This window comes from Perca flavescens, chromosome 6, assembly GCF_004354835.1.
Source record: "Perca flavescens isolate YP-PL-M2 chromosome 6, PFLA_1.0, whole genome shotgun sequence".
Taxonomy (NCBI): Eukaryota; Metazoa; Chordata; class Actinopteri; order Perciformes; family Percidae; genus Perca; species Perca flavescens.
The window spans coordinates 11,687,915-11,707,198 of NC_041336.1; the positions used below are offsets into that span (position 1 = coordinate 11,687,915).

Here is a 19,284-nt window from a genome sequence, read left to right on the forward strand (position 1 = left end):
TGCGTCTCCATGTCCGTATCCATGTGTGTGTTCCTTCAGGTGTGGAGTAATTTCCTGACCATTTTCTCCCCCGAGTACCGCCGCACCACCTACATGATGATGGCTGTGTGGTTCTCTATGTCCTTCAGGTAAAATGAGGTTATAGAACTGTGCACTGGGTCTTATTGAGACTTTTTTATTTTTATTGAGTCCATTTATTTGCTGATGGCTAGTGTTATTCACAGCAGCATTGTGTTGTTGTTTGTTGGCTTAACAGCTTGCTGTCAGGTAGCTGTGGGCGATCTGAATGCAGAGGAAGCGCTCATTTGTCCAACATTATCTTCTGCCCAAATTACAAGTCCAGGCTGCTCATGTCAGGTTCATATTTCCAGATGTGTAATAATTAGTCTGGACAGCTTTCATCCCATTTTGTTTATAAAACTTGAAATAGCAATACAAAGAAGAACAAAGAAATAAGGATGGCAGTGAGAGAATACTACATTTTGTATCGGCTGTTACACAAGAGTATCTCTCTTTGTAGGTCAGAAGAAAATAGGAAAACAACAGAGAAGCAGCAGAATAGAAGCTTTAGACACTTACAGTGGGGGAAATCCCATACTTGAGTAAAAGTAAGAATAGAGCATTGTAAAAATACTCCATTACAAGTAAAATCTCAAAAGTATCAGTTAAAAAACCAAAGCGCAGAGGTGATGATTTCTCATTTTTCAGAGGTTATGTGACAACCACTCAGAGCCGAGAAATAGTGTGTAGTTTTTACACTTCAGTTTTTGTACAGGTTAAACAAACAAGATATACAGTAACAGGTAAATAAGTAAGCTTTAGAGCAGATTTATGTTGACTTTTGACAGAGCCAGGCTAGCTGTTTCCCCTTGTTTCCAGTCTTTGAGCTAAGCTAAACCTCTGCTGGATATACAGTAATTCCATACATAAGCTCTTAGCCAGAGAGCGAATAAGCTTATTTCCCAAAATGTCAAACTATTACTTCAAGTACATATGTAAATGTACTTAGGTACTTTCCACCACTGAAAAGTCCAAGGGTGCCAACAGGCAAAATATGTTACAAATACATTATATTTGTGTCCCTGGAATATTCTTGCAACAATAAAGGCATCATATTTTCCCTGTTAGCCTGTTACTGTAGGTTTGTCTTTTTTGTGACAGCAGCACTCTCACTTTCTCTCTCTCCTCCTTTTCCTCGTCCAGCTACTACGGTCTAACGGTGTGGTTCCCCGACATGATCAAGTACCTGCAGAAGCAGGAGTACCACTCGCGCACCAAGTTTTTCGCCAAGGAGAAAGTCGAACATGTCACCTTTAACTTCACCCTGGAAAACCAGGTCCATCGCCAGGGAGAGTACTTCAATGACAAGTGAGTGAGCTGCATCTCCTCCTTAGTGGTGGCCTGTCGAATGAGGGCAAACTCATTTTGAATTAGGTCACATTAAGGTCAGGTACCTTTTTATTCCAAGGGTATTTTTTTTTACACTACCGGTCAAAAGTTTGGGGTCACTTAGAAATTTCCATTCCAGACAGAATACCAGCAGAGATCAGTTGCATTGTTTTTTTTAATCAGGGCAGCAGTTTTCAGATTACATTATGTGCTTACATAATTGCAAAATGGTTCTCGACTGTTGTAGACAGAAGTGGCTGAAGAAATGCTTGAAATTCCATGCTTTTTGGTCTAAACGTCATACCCAAATTAAAAGTGGTACAGCTCCCATATACTTTGACACTTAGGGGTGTGCCTGATATCATTGGAAAGGAAACCCTCAAGTTGTGTCAGGGTGATTCTAGGCCTTACTGACACAGAGTTACAGAGGCTAGAATGGAGATTTTTTATTTCTGTCCAAGTTATAAATCTGTAAAATTATTAAAATACACTGCTGTAAACACATCTGACAGGTGACAGACAACACAGCATTAGCCACGTCTCAGCTTACTACAGAAAAAAATTCAGAAGTTAAAAGACTCAAAAATGGATTTTATATGAATTATTTTCTACAAATATGTCTGTTTTTTTATTTCTATTTGAAAAGTGCAAATAAAAAAGCCAAAAAACTACAAAATACAACACTTCTCAAATACACAAACAAACCCACATCAATCACCTTTCCAATGGTATCAGGCACACCCCTGAGTGTCAAAGTATATGGGAGCTGTACCACTTTTAATTTGGGTATGACGTTTAGACCAAAAAGCATGAATTTCAAGTGTTTCTTCAGCCACTTCTTTCTACAACAGTCGAGAACCCTTTTGCAATTATGTAAGCAAATAATGTAATCTGAAAACTGCTGCCCTGGTTAAAAAAAACAATACAACTGATCTCAGCAGGTATTGTGTCTGGAATGGAGTGGAATGAAATTTCTAAGTGACCCCAAACTTTTGACCGGTAGTGTATATTTTATCTCCAATAATTGGTGGATACAATTACTCACAAAGTGTCAATACTTTGTGGTGGATGCCAACAAACCAGATAAAAATATGAATAAGGCTTTGATCTCTTTGCATCTTATCCTCCTTTTGTCTCCCTCCACTTCCATGCTCCATCTCTTCGATGTCTCTTTGCCTCCATTTCTCAATTCTGTAATCCCTATGTGTTATTTCAGGTTTATGAACCTGAAAATGAGATCTATGGTGTTTGAGGACTCGCTGTTTGAGGAGTGTTACTTTGAGGACATCACCTCCAGCAACACCTTCTTCAAGAACTGCACCTTTATCGCCACCCTCTTCTACAACACAGGTAGAACACACATACACACACACACACACACACACACACACACACACACACACCTAGCTAACACCAGATATCAAACAAATTATAATGAACATTGATACATAGCTCAAGCAACGACGAGCTGCAACCATTTATTTTTATTTTTTATCTAACAATGGAGACACAAATGTTTGAATGGCTGTATAACATCAGCGTTCTACTTGAAGTTATTGTCCGCAAGGGAATTCTTTTCTTGCAGCCAGGTGAAAAACACACAAACTTGAACATAAATGTTATTTAAAAGAAAAGAAATATCAGTATTGTCTGTGATGTACAAATGAGTGGAATATGCGCTGTGTGGATGCAGAAAAAGAAGGGCTTCATGTCTCGGCCCCTCAGGCCTCCAGCAGGCAAAGGTTGTGAAGTTTGGCAATCCTATCCACCGAGGGTCATTGCAATATTTTCAAAAAAGATTGTGATTTTGAAAAAACTAAATTTTCTACAACTTGCATCTTTGGCTTGAAAATTGAAAAAGTGAATAAACTCTATTTTGAAAGTCTAAATGTGGTGGAAGCTGTGCAGTGAACCTCCACCCTGCCACTGCTAACAAACAATCTTGTCCCCTTGACACTTTCACTCTTTTGTGTTTGCTGTCTACAAATGCAGTCTTTCTAAGGGATTGTGTGAGTTCATTGTTGTCATCTAGTATCATGATGGATGGAAGATGGTGTCAACTGTTAAGATAATGTTCCTTTATTACACCTGCCTGGTAAGAGTTACCAGTGTTTTAGCTTTACAATCTATTATCAAAAGCAATAGCCCTAGCCATCTTGTTGCATCTGATAATACTCCTTTTTTAGTTGACACAGTATTTCTCCTTCTGATATTTAAAAGAGCAGCAAAATAAGCTCCAACTGTTTGTCAAAATGGCTCAATTACTTTATTTTTCCCCCTCTACTGACTGACTGGCACTACACCGAATGCAGCATTGCAGAGCAACGTCTCCTAGCAACCCAGACTGAATCCTCCATTATTTCAGCTTTAAAATTGCCGAGCTCTCGCTATGATTTATTTTTCTCTGCTGAAATAACAACATATATTACATGTAGAAAGCCGAGGAGAACTTTCTTTGTACATTTTAGAAAGGGGACACAGGTTTCAACAGCTTTATCCACACATGCAAACACTTACATACAATAGATATATCAGCCAGACCTTCCGCTCGCTTTGTTAGTTGTTTGCAGTCTTAACACATGTCAAGCAATCACTCACAGCTGCTATCAGCGGCAGCCAGGAGTTCCTCATTAGAATGGGAATTAGAAACTTGTTTGCTTACTAATACTTAATCTCTTTTTTGGCTCCCTGTTCAGAACTTGAGGCTGTCTGATAGTTGCCATTGTGTATGTTTTTATTATCACAATGCGGCATGATGGGAAGAAACCACAATGACAAATGCAGTTGGGCTATACAGTTGTGGCATGTTAGTCCCTAATGTACTCAGCTACACGTTCAAAGTGCTATTCTTCACAATGTATCAACCTACAGTGCTATTACTGTAAGATCAGTAATTAGAAAGATGTTGATTGATATTCACCTACTGCCATGGAGTGACTCTTGGCAGATTCTGTTGAGCTTTGATTCCACACTAAAAAATATTTTAATATAATAAAATACCTGTGGGGTTGCAAGAAATTAGTTGAGACATTCTAGTTGCTTTAGCCCAAATGATGACGTAGTCACTCCGAAAGTGACAATTTGTAAGTTTTTAGTGTCAAGTCAATCGAGTCAAGTCAATTTTATTTACTGTGTAGCACAGAATCACAAGTATGTCTGAGAGGCTCTGTCCATGGTGCTGATTTAACTCTAAACTATAACCTACATACTATATTTGTAATATACAGTACTGTAGCTATATAGCCTGATGCTGTTTTTCCAGAGCACAAGAAAGGATTCAAGCTTTGTTTGACAGGTGAATTGTAGCTATATGTCCATGGTTTGAATAGTAACCACTGTCAGGCCTGCCACTGTTTTACATGCCACTATTTTAGACAACACATCCACATTATACCTAATTTCGACCATTTTGAGCCTTGTTAGTGGTATAGAAATAGTGATTTCTCTCTGCTCCGACGACTAGCGTTATAAGGTAATTAGCGGTTTGCGATAAAACTGGTCACATTCGATTAGCATGAAAACATATCCCAGCGAACGGTCGACTTGGTACCCATGCGTTATTAACCCCTAAGTTCATTTTGCGCAGGATTTGTCCTTTAAACAACAGCACAAGATTTCTTTCACTTATTGTGTGTTCACAAAAAAGGGAAATTGTGCAAAAAAAGTGTTTGAAATAATAGTTTGTTAACAAGAGTGTCTCCCCACTTTTTTGTGTCCCCCCCCCCTCCTTTCTCGCCAGATCTCTTCAAGTATAGGTTGGTCAACTGCAAGCTCATCAACAGCACTTTCCTGCACAACAAAGAAGGCTGCCTGCTCAGTGACGTCAGTGATGAGAACAATGCATACATGGTCTACTTCGTCAGTTTCCTGGGCACCTTGGCTGTGTTGCCGGGCAACATTGTCTCCGCGCTGCTCATGGACAAGATCGGACGGCTGAGGATGCTAGGTAATATGAGCGCAGGGCCACATTACTCAGTACCATGTGTATGAAAAGAAAAGTTGAATGGGAGTTAAGTTTGTACATCAGTGGAAAACTGAGTGTTAAAAGATATTCTGAAACACCATCCTCTACCTTACAAACCCTAGGCGGTGTGTTCAAGGCACTTTTAGGGGCGGCTGTGGCTCAGTGGTAGAGTGGTTGCCTGCCGGTTGGTGGTTCGATCCTTGGCCCTGCAGTCCCATGTCGAAGTGTCCTTGGGCAAGACACTGAACCCCGAGTTGCCTCGATGCTGCGCATCGGAGTGTAAATGTGTGTGAATGATTATCTTATGGTTCCTGTACTATGTAAAAGCGCTTTGAGTAATCGTTGAGACTAGAAAAGCGCTATATAAGAACAGTCCATTTACTTTTCTTATTTCTTGCATTATAGCTGTACCACTGGAATTGCAGAGAAGTTGCTGAGGCAGATTAAGCCTCCAATGCCCTGATAAATACGGTTTAAAAAAAGTTAGCATAGTTCAGTGGGTGCTACTGTGACCTCACATTAGGAATGGATGAGGTTGGATGTTTCCCAGCTAATGACGTGGTGTCCTCCAAATAGCCAAGTACGACACTATACTTTTTCACACATTTTCCACAGTTTTAAATCAGAGTGCCTCTTTGTCTTAAGGATCCCTGTGGTGGACCCTGTCTCTCAGGGTATATGATGGGATTGATGTTCTGCAGAACAATTTTGATAAATTCCAGATTTTCTCTTCTGACACAGAGACAAGGTCAGCCCACTTAAAAGGTGCAGAGAGATAAATTACACCTAGAGACTGATGCTGTAGATGATATTACTGTAATCTAGGACTGAGAGAAAAGGATCTGGGAAAAAAAACATCCCAAAAAAGGTTTGCCTACATTATGTGAGAGCAATGGGATCATGTGTATTACACTTTTTCTGGCATGCACTGTCTGGTCTAATTACATTACAGTTCAAAGGTACAGGCTAATAATAATTTTCTGTTTATATATGCACGATTTCCTTCCTTTCTTCATACATCACTGCTTCCCACCACCTTTCTTTGTCTCCCTTTGTCTACCTCCAGCTGGCTCCAGTGTGATCTCTTGCGTCAGTTGTTTCTTCCTGTCCTTTGGCAACAGCGAGTCAGCCATGATTGCTCTGCTCTGCCTGTTCGGGGGAATCAGCATTGCTTCCTGGAACGCTCTGGATGTGCTGACTGTCGAGCTCTACCCCTCTGACAAGAGGTAGGAAATTTAGGCATGAAATCTCCTTGACAAAGTGAAGACACGGTCAGTGGGGCTGAATGACGTGTCAAATGATGTCATAAGAGTTGCCCTACAATGATTGGTTGGCCTACGGGGATGGATGACATTGTGGGGTGAAATCATTGGTGATGCATGTGATGTAAAGCACTTAGCTGTCTTATTGCCACCCAATGGCTTTAGTAGGACTTGCTCTTAATTTTTTAGGGAAATAGCCAAGTGTGTAAATCCTACTTGGATTTATTCATTGAAATGCAACCTAATATAAGACAAGATGTGATTATTTGTGGATAACATAATTCAATAATGTTACCAAAGCAAGAGCATGTATCTTTTGGGTTGCCCATCTGTATTCAGTGTGGGAACAGCTTTTACATTTTCCTTTTACATGATGTAGCTCCACCTTGTGGTTACATAGAGTCCCTACAGCTAAATAAATTGTAAACGCAGATTCAATTCTGAGACTGTATTTGAGATACAAAGTGAAAGATGAATCTTCTGTTGCTCTGTGATTGCACTGCTTTTCTCCTTTGGTTGTTTTATTCCTTCTTGATACATTTTCAACAACAACAGACTGACTCTGTACTCTTTATCTGCCCCCTCTCTTTTCTCAGAACCACAGCATTTGGCTTCCTCAACGCCCTCTGTAAATTAGCGGCTGTTTTAGGCATAAGCATCTTTACCTCGTTTGTTGGTATCACCAAGGCTGTGCCCATCCTCTTTGCCTCGGGGGCGCTGGCGGTTGGCAGTTTTCTGGCCCTCAAACTACCAGAAACGCGAGGTCAGGTGCTGCAATAGTGTGGCGCCAACAACTCTCCGGGGGCGGGCAGAAGAGTTTTTCACCACACTGTGAAAGAACAGCTCAAGAGCCTTCCAAATCCTTCCCTCTAACCCCTCTCTCATAATGATAGAGTAAAGTTTCTGCACATAACACAATGCAGAAGAGCGACACAGATCTGCTGTAAATATTTTGGATTGGTGATTAAGGTAATAGTGAAGCTGTGACAAACTATTAGAATGCTCGAATAAACACTGAGCTGAGACAAATTGCTGATAATTGCTCAGAATTGTGGCCGAAACGTGATCCAAACGTAATATTGACATGTTCAGTGAGAGCATGACATTTCATTCCACTGGGATGAAATAGTACATTTAGATTTGGCCCCAAATACAAGTACCGTACATACACCTGGGGTTTGGGGTCGGGATGGGGGTTCTTGATAATGAGCCATGCAAATAGACTCATAGAAATGACCACTAGCCATTGTTACAGAGTTCTCTGTAGTCACCTCCATTCTTCTCAGCAAATTCAACTCACCTGTCAAGTCTTGCGTTCTTTGTCATTGTTGGACATAGAATCAAAAATGTGACATTTGATGCCTTGATTTGAAGCATTTTTGACCATGTGTGGTAAAACCAAGACACAACTCTCTTGTCTTTCTCTTAAACAAAGACCTGTCCTCATTCTTTATCTCCTGGGGTTTTGTGTTGATGTACAGATTAACTGCCATTTTATAGATTATAGAACATTCCAGGTTTGCTTTTGTTATTGTTAGAATGTGAGAACGAGATCAATCGAGCCCCTTCTCCCTTTAAAACATTGTTTCTGATCGCCTCCATGAGATCATGAGATCTTTCGAATCTGTTGGCCCAATGGTTATGTTTCCCATGCCAAGTGAACATTGTGTGCTGTCATGATTTCATCACAAAGATGAAGATGTTTGTTGAAGTGTACATTTAAAGCACAACTATTTGCCAGTGTGAATTTCCCCAACATTTTCTTGACTTGATGAAAATGTTTAGAATCTCACACTCAATCACCTTTTTTCAATCATACTGGATATCCCTTTGTAAGAAATGCCTTCTTAGTACCTCTCCTCCCAGGCTTACAGTATGTTTGTCTCTTACAATAAATGTTTTGGAGGGTGTTATGCATGTCACAAAGTATGTATGTAAATTTATGAAAATTGAGAGCACAACATGTAAAAACAGCGCTTTGGACAAGTTACACTTGCTCATCGGTTAGTCTGGCTTAAGTCCCCGTAATGCTTTGACTTTTCCTAACCACAAGAGACAGCACCATGCTTTTATTCTGCCGTTGGTAGCAGTGATACCACGACAGTTGATGAACTCCTTAGAGCACTTTCTACAGGATGTTCTTAAAATGAAAATATTCCTTTATTACCTTAAATCATATATGGTACACATGTGGAAGAAAAGTAGGTCATTACAAAGGAGAAAAAAAGTTACACAAAAAGGCTTCACTTTTAGTTTTGATGATTTCAGTGCAGGTGTGTAAGAGATGACCGACTTTAATCTAATTGTTTGTGTGAATTGAATGTTTATATTAATGTGAGTGTGCTTCTTAGTGCAATATTGAACCTCTGTGCAATATTGAGATTTTATTTTATTTTGTCTATATGTATATATTTTACCATTTCATATTTGGCAAACATCCTGATTAGTGAAAGTTTGTGGGGTAGCTGTCTTATATAATGATAAGTGAACAGGGTGTGATAAGATACTGAAATTAACCTGTTTTTGCTCTTGGATCAAGACAGGCTGAACGATGAGATTTTATCATCAGTAGAGTAAATATACAAATTGTTGAAAAATACTCTGGCCAAAGTAAAAAAGAAAGCAGCGTACGGCAAAGTTGTTCTATTTAAAATGTTACTAATTTGCGATGTCCCTTGGGGCACATAACATGTTGAACAATGAGGAATAATTGCAGCTGAAAGGATTCTTCTGCTAATGAAGGTATGGATTTCAAGTGCACTGGGACCTTGTGTTTACTAGTGCTTTATTATACAAATGTAGCTAAATAAAACCCAAGCTTCACCATAGAGAACTCACTGCCAAGGGCTGATTGTCATATATCCCACATTATAACAGCAGAGTGTTGGCCACATTCCCCTCATCTAGAAAAGCAAGAGTGATATGTTCGCAATTGCATGGTTGAGGAAAAACAATCATGAAAATGTCAGATTAACAAAAAACGTTTTCGTCCAAACTGCCATTTTGTAGGATAGCAGCCATACGTAGACTCAAAGACAGTTAATAATAAAATAAAATAGACAACCCATTGCACTAAATGTACACTTTTGTACATGCACAATAGTGAATGCCTTGAGTTCTTCAAGACACAATCTGACGCAGTCTTGCTAGTGATTTAATGAAGAACAAGGTGAGCGTTTAGCAAGAGCACAAAGACCAAAACCTACCAATTGACAAGATTATGAACATGATTGCAGTTGTGAACATATGTGCTTTGAGCTTTGATGACCTGCCCCTTATATTTCATTCCCTCCTTCTCACACTGATAAATCCCTAATCATCCAAATTTGACACCTGACCCATTATCTATAAGTGTGCCATGAGTACCACATCTCATTAATTATTGCCAAATATTTTGTATGGCCTGAGTTTACATATTACACCACCAATTCTCTGTTATAGATATGAATATATGTAAATAAAAGTACTTATAATGTAACTAATAAGATAGCTCTTCAAACATTTGACCCCTGGAAATATACTATATTGCAGTCAGTCTTTGTAGGTTTTCAGCCATCTAACATGTAAAACAAAAACAACTGGACTTATTATAGTAATGAAGATTTATCACAACTCATCTGAGAACCTGTCTGCTTGAGTCCAGGTGCACTTATTTTCAAACTGCAAGAATTGATGGCTTCAGAAGCCAAAATGGCCAGCAAGTCAGAAAACAAAATTTCCTCATATTCCCTCATAAAAGCACATTGACAGTATATAAACACACATAAGCTGTACAAATATAAAGGCTAAGCGTCAGGAGTTCTATTCTCTGTATGTTGTCCTGTATCACCCATGAAATTTAAGAAGATGTCAAGATAACTGTTGTATTTGTTCAACATGGAATGCTGTTAAAGCGCTGTCCTGTCTCAGTGACTCAGTTCAGGCTCAGTCCAAGTTAAAATGTCTCTTGTAGATACATATCTTAGCTTATGTTACAGGGTTTTTGTATAATTAACTTGTTGCCTGCGCAACAGTCAATCGTGAGTGCAAAAAGTTAACAAAGCAATAAGTGTTTGGGTATTTGTCTCTTATTCTCTTCTTTGAAGCTACTGGGAATTGGAGAACATTACTATATGCTGGCCTTGTCCACTAAAATGCTGAGTGTTGGCTTAATAATGAAACAGCTAACATTCGTGTACTCTCTACAACAACCCTAAGTCTTGAGGCTTTTGTCAACAAGATTGCATTGCCATTAATTAAATGTAACAAAGAATTTATCACCTTTGTCATTGTACTGTGCTGTGGAAACTAGTTGATTGTAAGTATAGAAACTGTGGAACCATGAATATAAAAAAAAAAAGTTATAAAAAAAAAAGTGTAAATGAACAATGCTGTATGTTGTCTTTGATTTTGTGTATTTTGTAAATGAGAATGAGATACAAGTAATTACATCAATGTTAAATACCGGTTATGAATCATAGTTAGCCTAAATGTGACAACATCAGTTCTGTTAAACGGTGTGTGAGATCTTTTCTTATATTTTCTCATTGTTGATTTTTGTTTGGGTTTGCGCTATGCTGTGCAACTGACCCTTTGGAATCACAATGGATAACAAAGAACCACGAAATAAACAAATTATGAAAAGTCAATCTTTGTCATTTCTTTGTCTACAAATGTTGTTTTGCGTTTACAACAGACACTAGAAATGGTTAAAATAATGCACCTGCCAGCGATGCTGCTACAGGACTTCAAAGCGTTAAAAAAAACAACAACTACACAACACAGATGGTGTTCTAGCACTTCCGGTTAGTGTTGCGTTTATGGTACCAGAGACGCAACCGTTTATGTCTGTGGACGCAACTTGCAAGGTAACCAGGAGGGAGGAAATTATTATGACAAGACTCAGGGTGGATCACACAGGACTGAATGCCACATTGTTTTTACTGGGGAAAAGGAATAGTGAGAACTGTGAAAACTGTGGGGTTAAAGAAAATGCTGAACATATAATATTGTATTGCACATTGCATGAGGTGGAAAGACAGGTGTTTAAAGATAAGGTTCAGGAGGCAGGGCGGGAATGGAATCTGATAGGGATACTGGGATCAGAAGGGGAGGGAGAGGAGATCAGGATCACCAGGAAGGCGTTATTTACATTTTTAAAAGCTGCAGGGTTGTTGAGTAGAATTTAAAATAATTGTAAAATGACATGATGATACACACTCCAGTCCAGTAGGTGGCGGTAAGCACCTAAAAGTTGTTTGCAATCCGCCAATAAATAAGAGAAGAAGAAGAACTCGCAAGGTAAGTAGCGTTAGTTAACAACATTCAACATACACCTTAGCTTATTGACTAGGTGAAGTGTATTAATAAACACATACCGATGTATTATATTTTAATGGGGCTGTTCGGCGTAGAGACTCCTTAAGTCTCAGTTTCCTTACGTGATGTTTGCTATGATAGCTAACAGCGAATGCTAGCAAACAAGCAGTGAATTAGCTCAAGTGTAGCTTGAAGATTTAGCTAGCTAAGTAGTTAGATACGCTACCTAGCAAAACTGGCGCTGCAAAAGCATTACCGTTATTAAAAGTCGGTTCACTACTACAGTTCCATATAACTACATTTATTCTGTTATTCATTTGAGTGGATAACACAGGCTTTCACTGGAACTGCCATGACAGGTGTTGAGCTTTTAATGCCTACCGAAAATTGCCAAATAATGCATGCAGACCCCTTAACAATTATCCCTGCCGAAATTTACATCCACCTAACGGGCAGCAAGAAAATGCTGCTACTACTGAGTCTAATAAAACATTGATGACTCTAACGTTGAAATTTTTTTGTTGATGCTTTCAGGGATCACTTTATTATGTACACATGTAACGTTACAATCTAATCCAATTCAATCAAACAGCTCTGCTGTGAATTCTACCTTTTTATTTTACATTGTTTAGTTTTTGATGACATTGTCTCAGTTATGTTTACCATTGAGGTTTTAGTTAAAGGTGGAGTTGTCTTGGTCAATTTAGTAGTGTTACAATTGAACTGACGTGTTTCCAAATGTGTGTCTCACCTTGACACAGATCATTTCGTGATCAGCCTAATTTCTACCACTTAGCAGCAGTCAGATGAGGCTTTACAATGCATAATAAGGATGGATAGAGAGCCTTTTTTTCATACTGGCCAGCAGTCTAATGTAATAAAGCATATAGAACTACTAAGGTGATTATCTTCTTAATTATTATTATTTCCTTAGATGTTAGACATGTATGTAATAATGGGCATTTGTACAGTAGGTGATGTACGTTTAGGGATGCACTGAACCAGCTTTTTTTCTCCTGAATCCGTTTCCAATATTTAAACTCAGGGTATCTTCCAATGCCATGTACCAACCCGATACTAGTGTAGTGTGTTAGTACACCTCAAAGCTGGTTAATAAATCGAAATGCATACCAGAACAAGAATATCTTTCCGGTCATTAAATGGCACGTCACCTGTATTTATACCCATCTGGTTTTATAGGTGGTCTCCTGCCACAACCTCTGATGCTGCCTACTGTCCTCCGCTGTGTTCGGCCCATCTCTACCAGTCTTGCCTTAAGCCGGCCTCTGGCCCACTTCAGACCACCCATGGACCCAGACCCGAGCCGGCCCATTGAGAGGTCTATCAGATCCAAACTGACCGACGCACTCGACCCAGTCCACTTAGAGGTCCACAATGAAAGCCACATGCACGCTGTGCCCCCTGGCTCTGAATCCCATTTCCGTGTCCTGGTTGTCAGCTCCCAGTTTGAGGGTCTGCCATTGATAAAGCGCCATCGTCTGGTTAATGAGGCTTTGAAGAAGGAGTTGAGTAGCTGCGTTCATGCACTATCTATCCAGGCAAAGACTCCTGAGCAGTGGAGAAGTGACCCCTCCCTGGCTAAGAGTCCGCCTTGCATGGGAGGCTCAAGGGGAGATCACACAGTAGAGGAGAAACTGAAGGCCGGGCGGGAGTAAAGAGTTGGACTATGAAGCTGTCGGACTGAACTGTAAAGATCATTGTTAATGTAATGGCAGTCAGGATTCTGTTGTAGATTTCAATACAAAAATGGGTTTCTGTGGTTATTCTATCATAATAAAACATAAATTGTAAACATTACAAACAACAGTGTGTTTTAGAGCTACATTTTGTGCAATCAAAGAAATGTTATAATAGCCCATCGCAAAACAGGTAGTTTGTAGTCGTAGGTATATTTTGCACTAGTGTTGAATTGGTACAATACTGAGCAATTCCATAGGCTAGTGTGAGGACTTTCCATAGCAATGCTACCGCTCATAGTTCTTAGTCTCCATGATTTCAGATTGGTGGAGTAAATAATAGAACTGTATTGTCAGAAAAGCTCATATTTCCTGAACAATAATGGCATTTACCAAATGTCAACAGTGGATGGTCATTACTGCGTTGATGCAAGTGAGTCAAAATAACAGTATTCTTGGAATAAAAAAACCTAAAAACATTTCTGCGATTGATGATTGAAAGTCTTAATAACCAGGCAGGACATTTATTAAAAAATAACTCTTTACATAACCTGACAACTGAAAATGTGTGAGTGGCAGGGGTCATGCTTGAATTCAGTTATAGTGGTCTTACCATAATTAAGATGATAAAATGAACCTGTGAACTTAAGTCTCGCCTTGTATGCCTTCTACAAATCTGCCACCCTGTTGGTCAAATGTGTTAAATGTAAGTTTTTACCAACATCTTAATCATCAAATAATCACTTAACATCACTATGATAGAATATTATAATTAAAAAGTTCAATTTCATTTATGCTTATTTATCTAAATAATCTCAGATAACCAAATTTATAAATTGTAATCTTATCTAGTGAGATAGTAGTGCGAATAATGTTAGTACAGCTGGCTAAACACACGAGGGCAGTATGTGCACAATTACATGACAAACTGAATTGGGTAGGAGGGGCGGTGTTTATCTTCTCTTCATCATTGTACGTGTAGTTTTACTAAAACCACAAAATAGTAATAAAATAAGTAACCCCAGGACTAATGTGCAATAAAATTTAACCACTCAATGTATTTTATAACATAACGTAAAAATATAAACATAAATCAAATGTTTTAGTTCACAACAGATTGGACACAAAAACAGAACAAATTGTCTCTGAAATCAAGGGTGACAAAAGTTTTTGATACAATTATCCCATGAATTATAAATGATAATGATCAATTATATTTATTGGATTATTATTGTTTTAGCTTTTCAGCAATTGGCTGAACAGACCAGAGGACAAAAGTACAAAATGTACTTGCGCTTATTCTCAGAATGACTCTTTAGTGTGTGTGTGTGTGTGTGTGTGTGTGTGTGTGTGTGTGTGTGTGTGGGTGGGTGGGTGGGCGTCTATTTTGGTCTTTTTGGGTTTGGGGTTGTATATGTCACTGTTAAAGGTCTTCTTGTCCTACCATCAACCCTGATGACAGCCAAAATTCACTCCTCAAGCCCACGAGCGTGATAAGACAACACATACACGTCAAAAATAGTTGGTGGGAGTCTTAACAAACAAGGATCCTTTACCCCAATTATAATTTATCTGCAAGATGAATTTGCTACAGATATTTTTTTATTTATTTATTTTTTTTAGAAACGTCCACGTTTGACCAGAATGAGACGGAACCAAACGCACACCACAGAGCCAAAGCAAACTTGTAATGCTTTGCTGCAAAAGCTATTCAAAGTTATTGTTGGCTCATAAAGACAGACCTTCAGTGGAATGTGGTGTCACTTCAAGGTAATGCGTGTCGTCTTCTACAATCATCCTACGCCTGGAATTGACAGGCTGTCAGGCCTCACAAAAGGCCCCGGTGAGGAGGGTGAACAACTGGTGTCACTGGTTTGGAAAAAGGAAAACAGTAACACAACCACTTTATGACCCCTGTTCACCCATTAGAGCCGGGCCTAAGGGGGCAAGAAGCAAGGTCGGGGCTGTGGGAGAAAGCAATAAGCTGGTGCTGTACTGCCCGGGGACCTGCAGACTGTCTCTGCCGATAAGATTTACGTGCCATGATTCCAGGTGCTGTTATGATGGAGAGGGAGAAAACGTCAAGTCGTCAACGGTGATTAGGTGAAGTGTAGAGACTTGTCTTGCACTTACAAAGTTGGCCTGTTTTACATGTGTGAGTAGTACATTACCTATTTTGTCCGTGGCCGGTATACAGCAAAGTAACAGGGTCGGTCAGTTCACCTTTATAGATTGACTTGTTATGGCCAGAGATGGAATTGTAAGTGCTCTAATTGACTTTTTTCCATGCACTTTTCCTGTTTAGTGTATTCTAAAAATCAATAATTTTGCCTTCACTTCAATAGATGTAGACAAAGTAATCTGTTCAACTACTTTTGGCAAGAAAAACAGCAATTTGAGAGTAGCCTACAGCTTTGCAATTAAGTCCTAATCAGAATGGGGGAGTCTATTTAAGTTTGTATTTAACTTTGTGGGGCAGTGTCTGAGCAAACTTTCTCATAAACAGGAGATGGTCACTATTTTTGAGATCGTCACTCAGAGTGATCAGGCCACCCCATTGGCCCTTTCACACTTGCCACACTCTGTGTTACCTTCAAAAAAGCTTCTTTACATGAGTCATTTTTTACACAAGTCATCTTCCACTTCAGTAATACTTTGTCGAGTAACAATACTTGTACATCATGATTAGATAATTGTGGTAATCTTTCTGCCCTTTGTTATTGCTTTCTTATGCAGACAATGTTATGCACTGTCAGAGTTTATTTAGATCTTATTGCTCAGGTTTTCATATGTTATACAAGTAGTTTCAATAGCGTTTTATTAGAGTGGCCATTAATTAATGTGTTTTTTAATTAAATCTATTCAATTAAAAAGCCAAATTAAAGTTCATACATACACAAGCTGATACAAGCACATTAAACTAAGAATTGTTTTCTATAATGAGATGACATGTTTATATGGGGTTGGTTTAAAATGGTAATGATTTTAGGCTAACCAGTTCTTTAAGAAGTACTCAGGTTGTTTACCTAGTAAAAGTAGCAACAACGTAGAAATACAATTATGAGAAAAAGTCTTGTATTCAAAATCCTACTGACGAAAAGTACCATTAGCAAAAATGATAAAAAAAAAAAAGTGCAAGTACTTGCCCTGCAGAAAATTGGCACCTGTGAATGATATTTATTTTATATTAAATTCTTAGATTTTTAATACTGACGCATCAACGTGTAATCAGCATTTCACTGTAATATAGTGAGGTACTTTAGACCAGTGGTTCCTAACGTAGGGGTCAGGGCTCCTCCACAGGGTCACAAGATAAATTAGAGGGGTTGTGAGATGGTTAATGGAAGATAAATGATATATCTATATTTATTTTTCTAAATTGTGTTTTTTAATTGTGTACTCTTTTAATTGTGTACTTAATTGTGTACTTGTTTTTTTGAGAAGTTCAGAGTGAAAATCACTCTTGGTGGAACTGCTAACAACTCAGACATTTGAAAAGTAGAAACTGCTTTTATGTCGAAAGCCAAAAAAAGGTTTGAAATCACTAGTTTCAACAATATATTCTAATATAAAAATATATACTGTATGTTTTATGACAAATATTAATCTGAAAAGTATAACTACTTTTGTGAGATAAACAGTGGAGTAAAACTGACAATATTTCCATTTGAAATGTAGTTTAATAAAAATATAAAGGAGCATAAAATGGAAATATACAGTACTAGTAAAGTACAAACACCTTAAGCATTGTACTTGAGTAAACCTGTAAATTGTTACTTTCCACCACTGAGGCTAATATTTAGAAATATTGAAAGGCCCATCAATGTCCCCACATGGGGATGGACACAATAATGTAATTTGATACAATGGCTTTACAATAAATATCATAAATAAGCTATTCGTTTGACTTATATTTACCAGATATATATAGCAATTGTGTATTTGTAGCATTGATGTAATGGACTGCATTTTATTTTAAGGAGTTCCTTTAATTTGTCTAATGTATCAGCTCTTTCAGAGTCAATTTCCAGTAGACGTGCACCAAGCCTTTTCTACCATGTCCAGACTGCGGTGGTGATGGATCTGTCTCCGGTCCCAGGTCTGGCCCATATGGCCTGGAGGGTGCAGCAGGTCAGTGGGAACCCACCTTGGCAGCGCTGTTTCTGCGTCAGAGCCCCGGGACAGATGGTGCCAGGCTGGGCTGAGACCTCGGGCAGGGCAGGGTTCCCGCAATGAACAGCCGCTGATTTACGCTGCGGCTCCGGACCGAGGGCAGGGGTGCGGGGGGGGGCTCCTTCTGCGCAGCTGACCCCTGCTGGTTGCAGGGTCATCCATCGGGAGGAGGAGGTGGGGTGGGTACGACAAATGGGTGTCTGAGAAAGAGTGGTTTGGTCATCCCAGGGGACTGGCTTCATCCTCTGGCCCCCCTAGTCAGCTGCTGGATCTGTGCAGCATGTGTCTAGGAATAGCAGCCTGTTAAATGCATTTAATTCAAACCCTCACGAGGAACAACTTCCATTACTTTTATTGTCTTTAACGCTAAACGTCATGTCATTGCACAATATGTTTGTAAATTGTTTGTCATAAAGGAAACTGTAGCACAATTTTGTCCCATAGTAATATTGAAATAGTACTACAATATGTTGCTCACTGTTGTAGCTAAACCATTACAGTCATCAGTCCTAATTACAGTTTATTAATCAAAGAATGGCTTTTAAAAGCTCCCACGCTGGTCTGGTGATTAATCTTTAGCTTGTTTCATGTTGTAAAAAAACAGAGTTGAATTTAGGGTGATGGTAATAGGCTATTAAGGCTTTTAATTGGGAAGCCCCCCACCCCCCCTTCAGCCAACTCTCTCTCACCACACCGCCAACTAATGAAATCAGTGAATAGCCAGCTTGAAAGAGAAGGACAAAAGCAGAGATAGGGAGAAGACAATATCCTTGTGTGGGAGAATTAGTTACACTCTGTAGTCTAAGTATTCAAAGCGCACAAAAAAAAAAAAAAAAAAAGGGGGGGCTAGAGAGGGATTAAGAGAAAAGTCCACACAGGTGGGTTTCTGGGAGGGAGGAGGGGTCACATGACAGGACGTTACCTCGTTTGATAAACAACAGCCGGGGCCCACAGGAAGGAGGAAGGGAGTTATTTTATAGGCGGAATTAACTGCTTCACCGCATCAGGTATTCATTATGGTAAATCTCCCAGGTGTGCCGAACATGCAAGTAAAGTCAAACATCTTAGGAGGTTGGATTTGATGCAAAACAACTTGGAATGAGATATTTGCTAAGGACAGTAAGGGTGGGTACTGGCAAGGACCTCACAAACTGATTCCAAATCACTGGTGTAATTCTTAGTGATGCAATTTTAAGTTTGATTTGTTCTTTAGCTTTTCTTTTGCTTTTACAACTTGTTTGTAGCAGAAAAACAAGCTCCACATGTAATGATTACTGTGCACTGTCAGGAGATAAGACATGGAATCCCCGGTAGACCTCTGCACCTTGTTTTCTGAGATTGTTGAGCAGTGGTGGAATGTAACTAAGTCCATTTACTCAAGTACCTTACTTATGTACATAATTGAGGTACTTATACTACTTGAGTCTTTTCTTTTAATGTCACTTTCTACTCCACTACATTTCAAAGGGAAATATTGTACTTTTTACTCCACTACATCGAT

General features: G+C 39.1%; 2 protein-coding genes across 3 annotated transcripts in view; both read left to right on the forward strand.

Moving 5' to 3' along the window:
* Positions 1-7,395, forward strand: part of sv2a (synaptic vesicle glycoprotein 2A) — a 46,995-nt gene extending 39,600 nt beyond the window's left edge. Inside the window, exons 8-13 of the mRNA XM_028581585.1 lie at positions 40-128; positions 1,204-1,368; positions 2,606-2,739; positions 5,129-5,335; positions 6,420-6,579; positions 7,212-7,395. Coding sequence (XP_028437386.1) covers positions 40-128; positions 1,204-1,368; positions 2,606-2,739; positions 5,129-5,335; positions 6,420-6,579; positions 7,212-7,395 — 939 coding nt within the window. The remainder of the gene's footprint in view (positions 1-39; positions 129-1,203; positions 1,369-2,605; positions 2,740-5,128; positions 5,336-6,419; positions 6,580-7,211) is intronic.
* Positions 7,396-11,384: 3,989 nt separating this feature from the next.
* bola1 (bolA family member 1) lies at positions 11,385-13,731 on the forward strand. 2 transcript variants are annotated; one of them, XM_028581156.1, is made up of 2 exons: positions 11,385-11,462; positions 13,114-13,731. In XM_028581156.1, exon 2 carries the CDS (start codon positions 13,137-13,139, stop codon positions 13,587-13,589), a length of 453 nt encoding a protein of 150 aa, XP_028436957.1. In that variant the 5' UTR covers positions 11,385-11,462; positions 13,114-13,136; the 3' UTR covers positions 13,590-13,731. The 2 variants fall into 2 exon arrangements, with proteins under 2 accessions (XP_028436957.1, XP_028436956.1); XM_028581155.1 differs by lacking the exon at positions 11,385-11,462 and adding an exon at positions 11,710-11,895.
* Positions 13,732-19,284: the final 5,553 nt, after the last annotated feature.